The 14,037-nt window shown below is 41.2% G+C and overlaps 1 protein-coding gene across 1 annotated transcript; it reads left to right on the forward strand.

Annotated features, from left to right (window-relative positions):
• Positions 1-3,456: 3,456 nt before the first annotated feature.
• Positions 3,457-6,885, forward strand: LOC309708643 (sterile alpha motif domain-containing protein 3-like; the record flags this gene model as incomplete). The annotated part of the gene is made up of 5 exons (XM_082536871.1): positions 3,457-3,464; positions 3,649-3,733; positions 3,824-3,988; positions 4,279-4,485; positions 4,718-6,885. The coding sequence occupies 5 exons, from the start codon at positions 3,457-3,459 to the stop codon at positions 5,018-5,020; spliced, it is 768 nt and encodes a 255-aa protein (XP_082392997.1). The 3' UTR covers positions 5,021-6,885.
• Between the last annotated feature and the right edge of the window lie 7,152 nt (positions 6,886-14,037).

Here is a 14,037-nt window from a genome sequence, read left to right on the forward strand (position 1 = left end):
AGGTGTCCTAAAAAAAAGTTGAGGAAATTGGACAAAGTGGAGGACAAAAGAAAAAGTGGCAGGTCTAACAAAGTATCTACACCAGATGAACAGTATCTGAAAGTCATGTCTTTCACAATGAGTAAAAAATTCAGAAAAAAATCTGACACAGACCCTGAGAGATGCATCTGGCCCTTCAGCTAATCAGTCTAATCATCAGAAATGGTCTCAGTGGACGTGGTATCAAGGTGGTGGCTGTCAAGAAGCCATTCGTAATGAAAGGAAAAAGAAAGAAAAGGCTAAGGTTTCTTAAATCAGTGGTCCCCAACCCCCGGGCCATGGCCCGGTACCGGTCCGTGAGTTGTTTGGTACCGGGCCGTGAGAGTTGAGGTTTGGCGTGAAATTTATGGTTTTCAGGGTTTTTATTGATTTTTAGAGTTATTTTAAAAAAATCACATTTATCATTAACTCTTTTTCTCTGGGTCTTTTCCCATGTGTTATGAATAAATCTTTTTTTTGTTACCAGCACTGGTTTTATTTTAACGTATTTATCCGTGACACCTTAAAGGTCGCGACAGGGCGCAAAAAAGGTTGGGGGCCACTGTGTTAAATTATACAAGAACCAAACTAAAAATCACTAGCAACAGGTCTGATGGAGTGATGAATCTAAATTTGAAACATTTGTTTTAAGTCTTTTGAGTGAGTATGTAAGGAGAGGGTGAGGAGAGGTACAAAAGTGAGAGTCTACAGCCAACACAGAAGAGCAACAGTAGAGGCTCTGTCATGGTTTTTTCCCACAACTCAAAACTAAGTTGTCCATTGGCTGCATTTCAGGCAGTATTATTGGAGCTCTCATCAAAATGATGGAATTATGAACACAGAAAAGTACTGTTAGATATTGATCCACCATGTAATACCATCTGGAAAGCATCTGATTAACAGCAGCTTAATTTTTCACAGTGACCCCAAACACACTGCCAATGTAATAATAATAATAATAATAAAAAATCAATAAAAACATTTCTATCCAGGTATGCAATAAATAATAAACTAACATTGCATAAACTGGCATGTTTTGTCCACCACATTTTACACTGAGCTCGCGTTAAGTTAAATTAAATTAAATGACTGTGAACTGTAAAATTGCTGTTTTGTAATGAGATGAGATTTTGTTTTGGGTTCGCGGGCACATGATAAGCTGTGCCAAAATGATGTAATTTCCACTTGTGGCCACAGAGGTCGCTGTTATCCCTGAAACACAGTGTACTCCTGCTTTTCATAATACCTGCTGGAATAACTTTAATTTCGAACAGCTATAAATTACGGAGCCCCGCAGGGGACATGGGAGAAAAAAAATTAAGACGGACTTTTGCGAGATCTCGCCTGGAGCCTTTATAGTATTTAAACCTCAGCCAAGGATTAATGTTCAGCAGCTGCCTTGTTATCTCCACAACACTCTCTCCGAGGCAAAGGTTGTTCATCCAGCCATTCTGCAAAAAACAACACATCTTTTGGAGCTCATTTGAAATGTAACGAAATTAAGCCAATCAAAGCAATGTCACAAGAATTTATTCTCATTTTTTGACACATGTCAACACAGCTGGAAAGCTAAAATATAAAAGACTTCTTTTCCACCCTGTTAAAATTTTTCTGAGGGCATTTGCACCGAGAGTCGTGAATCAATCAGATGGCTCATCAGCAAGATAATAGAAATAGGCCTGGGCTCTAACTAGTCAACAGAGTGAGTGCATTAGCAACACTCAGGATGGCATCACCCTGGAATTTTTTTAGACATGAAAATCAAACAAACAAGAAACCTCAGAGTGACAGGTACAAAATATGTGGTTTGCAACACTGCAGGTATTGGTAAGTACATCCACATGCAAAATACTGCATGTGTTTTTCATACTTTTTGCATAGTTTTGATCTAATCATGCAAAAAAGTGTGTGTGGGCAACTGTGCTGCACTCTCAGAAATAGAGGTACGAGAGAAGAACATTTTTGTACCTATAGGTACATTTTTTTAAAATGTTCCCTTAAAAGTACAATACTGGTCTTTAAAAGTCCAGAAATGCCCCTTTAAAGGTTCAATTTGAAATAAAGTACAAATCTGTACCATTTTGACCTGTACTGCAGTGGCAGAATGTGGTAATGGGTCAGCATGGGAAAATCTGGATGGGCCTGGTTAATTGTAAAATTCATATGAGATGTGAGTGTGCTCATAAAAGCTACATGTTATAATCAAATCTGTTGGTCCTCTCCTCTGTACGTAAATTATCCTATGATGCAAAGAATATCTGTAACCTACCTTTGTGTAAGTTATGTTAAATTATATTTAAAAAAAAAACACACACACAATGACATGCAGGCACAACCAAATGATGTTAAAAAAACTGGTCCATTTCCATTTTTATTAAGTTCCAGTTATAATTTTTTAATGTTTTAAATCTTTCAAAAATGTGAAATCATTTTACTGTTATGTTTGGACTTTACTTTTTTGCTTTAACTACATCCTAGAATTGTTCATTAATTGTGAGGTTTTTATGGAATTTGCAACATCAAGTTAAACCGAGGTTCTTTGGAAGTTAAAATGTCAAGCAGATTTTTATGTTACGGTGACTACATTTTGTAAGTTACAAATATAGTTCGCCAAGACAGCATAACGGTTTCTAAACAACTGCGCATTAATACCACAATGTTGTATTTTCATGTGTCAAGTTCGCAACGCGCATTAATCCCAAAGGCCGAAAAGGCAGCAGTGATGAGTGCTCCGCCTCCGCGCTGACTAGCGTTGACACAGAAAATGACTCTCAGGGGGTTATCCACGGAGGAGCTCCTTAAAAGGTTGATGGAAGAAGGCATTGATGTGTCAGACGACGAGGCGCAAAGATTTAGAGGTAAGTCGGGTGTGATTTTGTGTTTTTATAAAAATTACAACGTGTAATTTTACAGTAGAGTTAGCAAAAGTCCGAAGAGCTAGATTTAACATGGGCGAAAGCTAGCAGTTAGCTAAGTTTTAAACAAAGAAAGGTACAAATGTGGACTATTTAGACTGTTGGTGGAATGTTCAACGTCTGTCTGCCCGCCGTATTCCAGTGTTTTATCAATAAATAGTGTCGAACCGTGTACAAAAATGTAAAAAAATCAATAATTTCTCAAAACATGCTAGTATGTAAATATAGCTATTAACAAAATCGTTTTCTAAGCAAAATTTATCCCATCTAACTTGTTTCCCGCTCAAAGGGATTTTAAACAATGGAAGGTACACATTTGTACCATTCCACCTACTTAGTGGGATTTTCGAATATGAGAGCTGTAAGCTCTGTGCAGGGAGTACACTTACTTACATTTTTATATTACCAGTTAATTTATATTAACAATTAATCAAGAGAATTAATTGTAACTTCCTTTTGGGGAATATAGACAGATTCACAATGATAGCTTATTGTTATTATTATGTTATTAAGTTTGGGAGAGATGTGGCTGTTTGTCCACGCCCATTTTTAAAAAATTAAAATCAACTTTAGCTACATTGATTTGACATTGGTCTACAACATACTATTTACGGTAATAACAATATGATTAGAAGAATTGAAGAACAGAAAAGCCCCCAGGAAAGGATAAGAGTAATCAGTGCACTGTGGGTTGTCTTTCTTATCTTTGAAACAGGTACCCAACCCACTCAGACTACATCCAGGTAATCAAAGCCCTGATTGTGAAGTATCCTTTAAGAGATGTACACGGAAATGGTTATGTGAGTACCTCTCCTTTTTTGTTTCTTTTATAGATTATATTAATATAAAGTAAGCATAATTAACTACTTATATACATTTGAAACAACTAGGACACCTGGCACAGCCAACTCAAGAGAAAGTTCAAAGCAGAACGGGCTCCCCTAATCAGCAACGAAGAAGTGAACCGGGTTAAAGAAAAGTTTGGACGCACGCAGAAACATCGGACCACAGAGGAATCCAGCAGCTCCTGTCTGAAGAGACTGAAGCCCTCTCTCGTAAGTCCTCACACCCTCAGCCTTTAAGAGCTAAGGTAACATATGTAGTCTTATTATGTTCACTGTAAAGCTAAAAGTAAACATTAATTGAAAGAAACATGTTAACAGATAACATTAACATAGAAAAAGGAACTTCACAGTTGATTTAACAAAAGTCAGCTCAACTTGCAATTCCTATTCAACATTTTTGCATTTTTTTCAAAGCATTTGGTGTACAAATTACCGCATTTCGAGTAACATTAACTTATCAGATTTTACTTATGATAATACTGATATCTGTTTTGACAAAGGATTCGTGCTTTGTGGGGGAAGATGCAGCCTCCGTTGATGCTCATATCAAGGTGCTAAATGATCAGCACAAGAAGCTACATCCTGACACAGCACTGGTGAAAGACCGCATGACAAAAACCTTTGCATGGAGACGTCGAGAGGTAGCTGAAGGAATGTGTACTGTGGACCTATTAAAGAGATATCCATTCCTGGGGACATCTGCAGGGGTAAGAATTGTTAAGATGATTGGGGAAACAGCTAATGATTTTTTGTCTCTAAATCTGATTATTATTTTCTGTACTAACTGATTAATCGATCTGTTCATTATCTTTAGAATTTTTGTTCACGGGTTAAAGCACTTTACATTTATCTCCAGTCTGTGTCTTTAAACATGTCAAAAATTTAAATCCTCAATGTAAAATGTCATTCTTTTGTCTATTCTGCTCTTTTCATTTCCAGTTGTGTTATGAGGTTGATTTAATGCATCCCTGCCAAGACAACATCTGTCGCCGCTTTAGCGAAAACTTCACTGCTGTTCTTCAAAATGTTCTTCAAATGACCAAGGATTTGCCACTGAAGAAGGTCTCGCTGGATGAGGCCTACATCTCAGCATTCTCCACCTTCTTCATGTTCAACATGACCTACCCTGCATACTTCAAGAAAACACTTGTCTTTCTTCAGAACTGCATTGTCAACATAGGAGACCAGGGAGACAAACCCCTGCCAGTAAGTGTCGCCAGGGTACTTAACCAACTCTATTAAATATGCCCCCACTCCACAAATGTTCAAAAAGGGCATTTACTCTGAGGAAGTTGATTATACATGTTGGGTTAGTACACGCACATGAGCCTCATTTCAGCATCACTTGTGGAATAAATGACTGCCAGGCAGCTTTTTCCAAGTATCACTCTTTTCGACGCCATGTGTATCGCAAACACAAACCCTCTGTTTTGAATAGCCTTGAGGTAGTTGAAGATGGATTTGAAAACCATGCACACAAAGAGGTTGAAGACCCACACACACACAGTTCAGACGAGACGCACACAGTTCAGCAGCCCACACCACCTAGTATGGACAGTTTGCTTGATAATTTAGGAGATCATTTATTTAGCTTTATTCTCAAATGTACTGAAAAAAATAACCTTCCACACTCTGTTCAGCAAGACATCGTTGATGATCTTAGTTTTCTTTTGTGTTTTTTTTAAAGAAAACTACGACTCGTTTATTCGTTATCATTTGGATAAACATGGTTTCCGCCTCAGTGATTGTCCAGAACTTGAGCAGGTTTTGTCTACTTCAGATTTTTTCCAGAAAGCATGTGATTCAATTCGTTCACCATTTATGATAAAAGAACACTGCAAATCAAAAATGAACATGACAGAACCTATCAGTTACACAGTAAGAGACCATTCTGGTGTGAAAATTGGTAGTTATTCGTATGTTCCAATCCTACAGGTATTAAACAAATACTGTCAGGTGGAGGATGTGTGGGAACAAATTGTTCTGGATAACCACAGAAATCAAGATGATGATGTTTTGACTGATTACAAAGATGGCATGTATTTTAAAGACCACTCATTTTTCAAAGACCATCCTCAAGCTCTAAGACTTCATTTTTATGAAGATGAATTTGAAATTGTGAACCCACTTGGTGCAAAACGAAATAAATACAAAATCTGTGCATTTTATTATACTATAGGAAACATAAGTGGAAAACATCGCTCAAAGTTGAGTCACATTCATTTAGCCTTACTGGTTCGCCATTCACATTTAAAAGAGTGTGGGCTTGAAACTATACTTCAGCCCTTGATAACTGACTTGAAGATGCTGTCCACAGAGGGTTTCACTATCTGTGTCGATGAAGTAGAGCACACAGTTCATGCTGCTCTTGCTACCATTTCATGCGACAACCTTTCTGCTCATATGATTGGGCGTTTCTCAATGTCTTTCAATACAGGCAGAATATGCCGATTTTGTATGGCCTCGCACTCGGAGATACAACAGCACTTTTGTGAGGACCATTTTGTTATTAGAACAACCAAAGTACATGAGTACCACATAAACTGTGTGGAAAACAACCCAGAGAGTGCTGCTTTGTACGGTGTGTATGGTAACTGTACATTTGATGCACTGCCTTATTTTGATGTGACCCAGTCTCTTCCCCCAGATGTAATGCACGACTTGCTGGAGGGGGTTATTCCTTTGGTAATGAACTTGGTTATTTGTAAAGCTCACAGGGAAAAGCACATCACCATATATGAAATCAATGATGAGCTGAAAAATGTGAAGTTTGGGAGGAATGACAAGCCGAACAGACCAGTGCCACTGACGGAAAAGATGCTTCGAAATTCTAACATAGTTGGATCAGCCAGTCAAAAATGGTGCCTTTTCAGGCTCTTGCCTTTTTTAATGGCTCCCCATGTTCCACCTGGCACTCCATATTGGCATGTGTTCTTATTATGTTCAGAAATCGTAGATCGTGTAATGGCTACAAATGTGAGAAAAGATGAGCTTGCTCATTTAAACCTGCTTATTCAAGAATTTCTTGAAATGACTACAAAAGTCTTTGGAAATGTTTTAACACCCAAGTGTCACTACCTTATTCACTACCCAAGGCTGATTTTGATGTATGGTCCTCTTTGCCCTTTATGGTGTATGAGATATGAAAGCAAGCATCAATATTTCAAAAATATAGCGAGTAAATGCAAAAACTTTGTAAACATCACTGCAACTCTTAGCAATCGTCATCAAATGAAACAGTGCTGGGAGTTTTCTTCAGGTAGGTTGCTTGTTGACTTTGAACATTCACTCAGCACAAGTGTCAGTGTGCCATTTTCATCTCTGCCAGGTGACTTACAGAATGCTCTGGAAATGAACAAAAGTTTTACAGATGTGCATTTTCAGGATAAAGTGCTTCAGCGTGTGTCTGCTATATCTGTCAGCAGTGTCAAATATGAACTTGAGGATGTTTTTGTAGTTGGCCATGTACACACTGAAGCCATACCTATATTCTTTAAAATCAAGTATATTTTGAATGTTGATACTTGTTGGGTATTGTGTGGGAAACTGTTACTTCCTCGCACTTATGAATGTCATTTCCATGCTTACCAAGTGGCAGTTGACAATGACTGGATCCTGTTCAATCCAGGAAATGAATTAGATTTTCAAGCTCTAGACACCTATTTAGTTGATGATAGACTGTTTGTGTCCTTGAGGTATTCTGTGTGACGTGATTGCAAGAACATTTTCCACTTTGTCTATATATATGACATATATATATTCTGGCTTGATGAAGTAGAGCAAAACATTTGTGTGGACAGTTTTTTAAATACATGACATCTCTGTGATCCGTCAAAACATTGTGTTCAGGTGTTTAATGTCTTTATGTGTGTTACAGGAAAAATGATTCTGTTTCTTTACCTTCTTTTAAATGTACAAAGATGCCTTTTGTCTGCCCTTTGCCTATGGTTAGATCAGTTTAGAATTATCTTTTTAGACTTTCTCAGCAAAGACATACTGTTTTGGGACATATTGTTTTAGATTGTTTTATCTCTCACAGCCTTCTCCCAGCTCTCTGCTGACGAGACTAGCGCCACATATGGAGTTGTTTATTTTATTTGTTTTGTATTTCCTTATCCTGTTCTCACTGTCTTTCCTATAAAAATTACCAAGCCACTGTGCATGGTGTGAGTTGTTCTTGGCAGCTCACCCGTGTACACGTTTGATAAAGAAAGTAACTTTGTCTCATTGTGTCTTTATTTCTCCTGGGTTTTTTACAGAGTTTTCCCCCAACATTTCTTGGTCCTTCGAGCCGGATCGCCTCCATCGTGTCCCATCTCCGTGACCAGTCCACGTTGCTCGCCTGTCGACAGCTCACATACTAGGTGTGTGATAAAAGACCAAGAGCGTTAAATTCGAGTCTTGGCCAACGTTCTTAGAAAGCGACCCACGGTGGTGGGGCCCGATCGAGGTGGACCAGACCCGGCGACACTGACCAGGTAGATACAGACACACTGACACAATCTTGCGTAAAAGCGCATTTTGAATTCAGGGAATTTAAAATAGCGGAAGTAGCTCGTCGACTGGTAGCTTTGGAAGCTCGTCGACTGGTAGCGTAGCTCGTCGACTGGTAGCTCTGGGAGCTCGTCGACTGGTAGCTTTGGAGCTCTGGGTAGCTCCCCCAGCTGGGTCTAGACTGGGTCTAGGGAGTAAGTAGCTCTGGGAGCTCCCCTTATTATAAGGGTTCCGGTCGCGCGCGTCAAAGCTGTGAATGTGAATGTGTGTGTGTGTATTGTTTTAATTAACGGAGCAAGCTGAATTTTCACGGTCCAATAAGAGACTGAGCTGCTCCTACTGTGTTTTTCTTTCACTGCTGTTCGCTGAAGTGCTGGTGGCTTGGGAGAACGGTCGAGTTCCGCCTCGTAAAGTTCACACCGCTTTTGGAAATAGTCCGAAAGTAGAAGGGCGTGTGAGCAACCACTCTCATTCCTCATACCAGCGAAGGTGGATAGCAGCTGTATTGCCAGTGTATAAATAAATAAATAAAAATAAATAAATAAATACATAAGTAAGATACACTAAATAATAAAAATTGAAAAAATGGGGAATAAAACCTCTAAACCTGTTGCCAATAATGGGCAGTATACACAAAAGTTCATTAATGACGAACAGTGGATAGAAAATAAATATCCAGGTGCAGGAAAAATCAGCGCAAGGAGATGGCGTAATCCTAAAAAGACGTCATGTCCTGGGTGGGAGGGTACGTGCAGCCCCGCAGCTTTAACACAGCTCAAAGATAGTTTATTAAAGGAAATAAGTGCAACCACAAATCTTAGAAAGAAAGGAAAACGCACAAATGAATTAACTTTCCTAGATGCATGGAAAAAAGAGCAACAGAGACGTGCTGAGAATAGAGAAAAGAGACAGAATAAAAAACAAAAGAAAACCTGTGAGGTGCCTGAAGCAACGGCTGCAGCCCCTCCCCCCTATGTTACTGCCTCTGCATCAACTCCCAAGCAAACAGACAAAGATGCAGCTGTGAATAACCCTTACGGTTCAGTGCAGGCAGATTTAGCTAAAATGTCATTAACACATGCACCTGAAGCAGATATAGGGGAAGATCATGTAGGCAGGGAAATATGGCCTGACCCCCCAAGCCCCCCAGGAGTATTTCCATTAATAAGTTCACCTAACCCCAGATATGGTCAGCCAATTGGACCTATGGGGCATCAAGACGCACACCCCACAATTCTTGTGTTTAGACCATGGTCACATGAGGATCGCAAAAATGTTCTTAAAGATGTCCCGCCCCTGCATGACGGTTTTGACATATGGAAGAGAGCAGTTGAAGCAATTAGGACTCAGTGGTATTTAAACGGTCATGAAATGTACCAGGTACTTCAAGATCTTTTAGGTTTGAAGTTTGGCTCAGTGAAAGGTTCTTTCACTGGGGGGGCAATCAATAATCCTTTAGATTCTTTAGTGGTCGGCAACGGACCACAACCCCTGCGTGCAGGTGACCCTGATTTAGAAGGCCAACTACATAACTTCTATGAACGTGTGAAATTACAGCTGGCCCCCAAGCCAAACTACAATAAAATAGGAGAGGTGAAACAGAAAGAAAATGAAACTGCATCAGACTTTTTAGACCGCCTGCGCCCAGTTTTTAGGCAGCATTCAGGTTTAGATTATGCCGATGGCGATGCAACGCCATTCCAGCAGCAGTTAAAAAATGCATTTCTAAATGGCCTGCTCCCACCAATAAGAGCACATGTAGAGAAACATTGGGTCACAATGACCACTGGCAACCTGCCGGATGCCCTGTTACATGCTGAACACGCCACAAAAGTGCACAAACAGAAAAATAAGGCTGACGTCTTCACCATAGATTCAGAGACAGGTTTCCTTGCATTTTCGGGAGGCTATCAGAGGCAGAGAGGGAAGCAAGGCAATCGGCAGCAAGGCCACAAACACCCAAACAGAAACAGCAGATATTTCAAAGACAATGCCTGTTTTAACTGTGGGAGAGAAGGTCATTTTGCACGAGATTGCAGGAGCAAGCCACAGACACAAAATAATAGGAGAAACAATGACAGGCAAAACAGTGGCGAATCTATGGAGAACAGCGACATGTGACTAGAAAACACACAAGACATGAACATTGATGAGGGAGGGGAAGTTTTTAACATAGAACAATTGCTATTAGGGTCAGAATACAAACCAATGCTGCTAATTCATGTGAACGGGCAACCAATCCAAATGTTGTGTGACACCGGAGCATGTAAAACGGTTCTAAGGCAGCCGCCTAAAAACTTACAGTATTCAAAAGACGCATTAGTTGTGAAGTCAGCCACAGGCCACACCACTGTACAACAACTAACTGCCCCGTTAGAATTAATGCATACCGAAAGTGGCCGCAGGTGCTTCATTAAATGCATATATGACCCGTCATGCCCAGTAAACCTACTAGGAAGAGACGCTCTGACAGAACTCAAGATAGGCGTGGTACCGGAAGAGAATGGCATGATTGCTGAATGCATGCTAAATGACAACACACCAGAGCCAGATAGCATTAACACGGCACACAGCAGCAACGTGTGTCTCTCTCAAGGCTACGGTGTCCCACATTATTACTGGACTCTTGAGTTGCCCGAGCTCACAAAACTACACAATGTGGCCCGCAAATATACACCCCCCACATCCTATTTCCAGAAACCCACTGACTATCACAACACGTTGAGATTTAAACAAACTCCAGGCCCAGACCCACTTTACGATCAGCAAGTGTGGAAGCTAGGACAACAGAGTTTGACTTTACAACACCTGTATGTCACAAAGTCGGGAAATGCAGTGTGCTCAGTAATCCAATCAGCAGCCGTGAAGGCTTTGAACCGCATGCCTAAGCCACACGTGTCTGTAGCGCATGACTATCATTCAGACTGGAAGGATTTAGGAAATGTGTTAGCCAGGGTTGAAGCAGACACTTATGAAAAAACGGAAGACACTCATGAAGGCTGGCTGCAAGGCCGCCGGACAGGGTGTTTCCGATACACACTGGGTTGGTTGATCACAGTCAGGCCCGCTGTACACCTAGCCGATGCCGCTGAAACACACGCTCAACTGACTGAATGACACCAGGCAGCACTAGCTCAGCTGCCTGAAACTCTCTGGTCTACAGGCCCTGCTGATGTAGGCCTTATAAAAAATGCAGATGAAGTAAGAGTAAAACCTCTCTCAAAACACAGACCACTGATATCTCAATACCCACTCACTACTGAGGCTAGACATGGCATTCGCCCAGTGATAGCAGACATGGAGAAGGCAGGAATTTTAATAAAAACAAAGACAGCCACCTGTAACACTCCTATCTTTCCTGTTAAAAAAGCTACCGCGGGTGCATACCGTCTAGTACATGACCTGAGAGCTATAAACGAAGTGACTGAACAAATCTCACCTGTGGTTGCTAATCCACACACTATTTTAAATCAGGTCACACCGAACGAACAGTGGTTCTCAGTAATCGACCTTTCAAACGCCTTTTTCTCAGTTCCACTACATCCAGACTCACAGCCATTGTTTGGCTTCACCTATGAGGGTCAGAGGTACACATACACTCGTTTGCCCCAGGGTTTCCAGAATAGCCCAACCCTCTATGCAGAAGCACTGAAGAAGTCAATGTCTAGCTGTAAGCTCCCACAGCTAGGTCAATACTTGCTGTATGTAGATGACATTTTAATAACCGGACACACACAGCAGGCGTGCAAAGACAACACACTTGCTGTGCTACAGCATTTGGCTGAACAGGGCCACAAAGTCTCAAAACACAAACTGCAGCTGTGGAGTGATAACGTTACATATCTCGGACACACACTCACAGGCCAGGGCAAAACACTGCTGGGAACCAGAAAGCTGGCAGTGCAAAACACACCCAAACCTAAAACAAAACAACAGATGATGAGTTTTTTAGGTTTGTGTAATTTCTGTAGAGCTTGGATTCCAGAGTATGCACTAACAGTTCAGCCACTCCAAGACATGATTTATGGCAAAAACCTCGCTTTGCGCGACACAATAACGTGGACGGTAGAGGCAGACACAGCATTTACTAACCTAAAGGTGGCTTTACAAACAAATGTAGTCCTGGCCCTGCCTGATTATGACAAGCCTTTCGTGCTGCATGTTGATGGGGGGGCCGGCTACATGAAGGCAGTTCTGACACAGGCTTTTGGTGACAAACAGCGCCCTCTAGCATTCTACTCGTGTAAGTTAGACGCTGTAGTTTCGGGCCTGCCGACTTGCGTCCAAAGCTGTGCAGCGGCCACAGAAGCAGTAAAGAAGTCAGCAGACATTGTCTTAGGCCACAAACTAGTTGTCAAGGTCCCGCATGCTGTCACATCTATACTGCTGCAAGCCAATCTCTCTTACCTGACTCATGCCAGACAGCTATCGTATGTAGGCATTTTACTATCACAGTCTCACATCACACTGGAAAAATGTGGCACACTGAATCCAGGGACTCTAGTGAGCACACCAGCTGATGGAGATGTGCACAACTGCCATGCAGAATTAGACAAAGACACCAAACCCCGCCCTGACATCCATGCTGAGCCACAAGCTGGTTTTACTGATGTCTTTGTGGACGGATCGGCCTCTAAAGACAACACAGGCCGTAATTGTGTAGGTTACGCAGTAACCACAGACAGTAGAATAATAGAAGCAAAACCACTTTCTTCTTCATATTCTGCACAGAGCGCTGAGCTGATAGCTGTTATTCGCGCGTGTGAAATCCACAAAGATAAACCAATAAACGTTTATACAGACAGCCAGTATGTTTTCTCTGCTGTGCATCATTTCGCAAAACTCTGGCAGAACAGAGGAATGATTACATCAACCGGTAAACCAGTCCAGCATGCAAGCCTCTTACAACGCCTGCTGACTGTAATAAATTTACCACAACAACTCGCATTGTGTAAATGTGCAGCACACAAAACTGATGGCTCTTTTATTACTACAGGCAACAATTTTGCTGACAGAGCCGCAAAACAGGCGGCACAAAAGACAAACATGACATTGATGGCAGTAAACACACATCAGATTCCACTGGATGTGTTGCAAAGTGAACAAAAAGCAGCGAGCACAGCAGAGCAGGCAAAATGGCTAAAACACGGTGCAGTTCTGACAAACGATTTAATGATGTGTTATGGCAAGCCAGTGTTGCCAAAATCGCTCCACAAAATGGCGGCATTAGTGACTCATGGCTGTACGCATTTGTCATCGGGGGGAATGACCTGTATTGTCAACTCTCATTTTTACACTGTAAATTTTGAAACTTCAGCAAAACAATTTGTCAGAACGTGCATGACGTGTCAAAAATATAATGCTCAGGGTAACCTGCGCCCCCAAAGAGGCCGTTTTCCAACTCCGCCTCATCCTTTTCACACAATTCATATGGATTTTATTGAACTAAGCGAATGTCAAGGGTCAAAATACGCCCTAGTGGTTATAGACGTGTTCTCAAAGTGGCCGGAAATCTATCCAGTGAAAAAGGCAGATGCAATTTCAGTAGCAAAGTGCCTGTGCAATCACTTCATACCCACATATGGCATCCCAGCTTTGATACGGTCAGACAACGGCACTCATTTTGTAAATGATGTCATCACTAAGGTCTCTGAAGCACTCGGTTTCAGCATAAAACACCACTGTGCTTATCACCCTCAGAGCGCAGGCCTTGTAGAGAGAACTAACGGCACTATAAAACAAAGGCTCAGGAAATGCATGGCAGA

Source organism: Aulonocara stuartgranti, assembly GCF_965226115.1.
Source record: "Aulonocara stuartgranti genome assembly, chromosome: 6".
Taxonomy (NCBI): Eukaryota; Metazoa; Chordata; class Actinopteri; order Cichliformes; family Cichlidae; genus Aulonocara; species Aulonocara stuartgranti.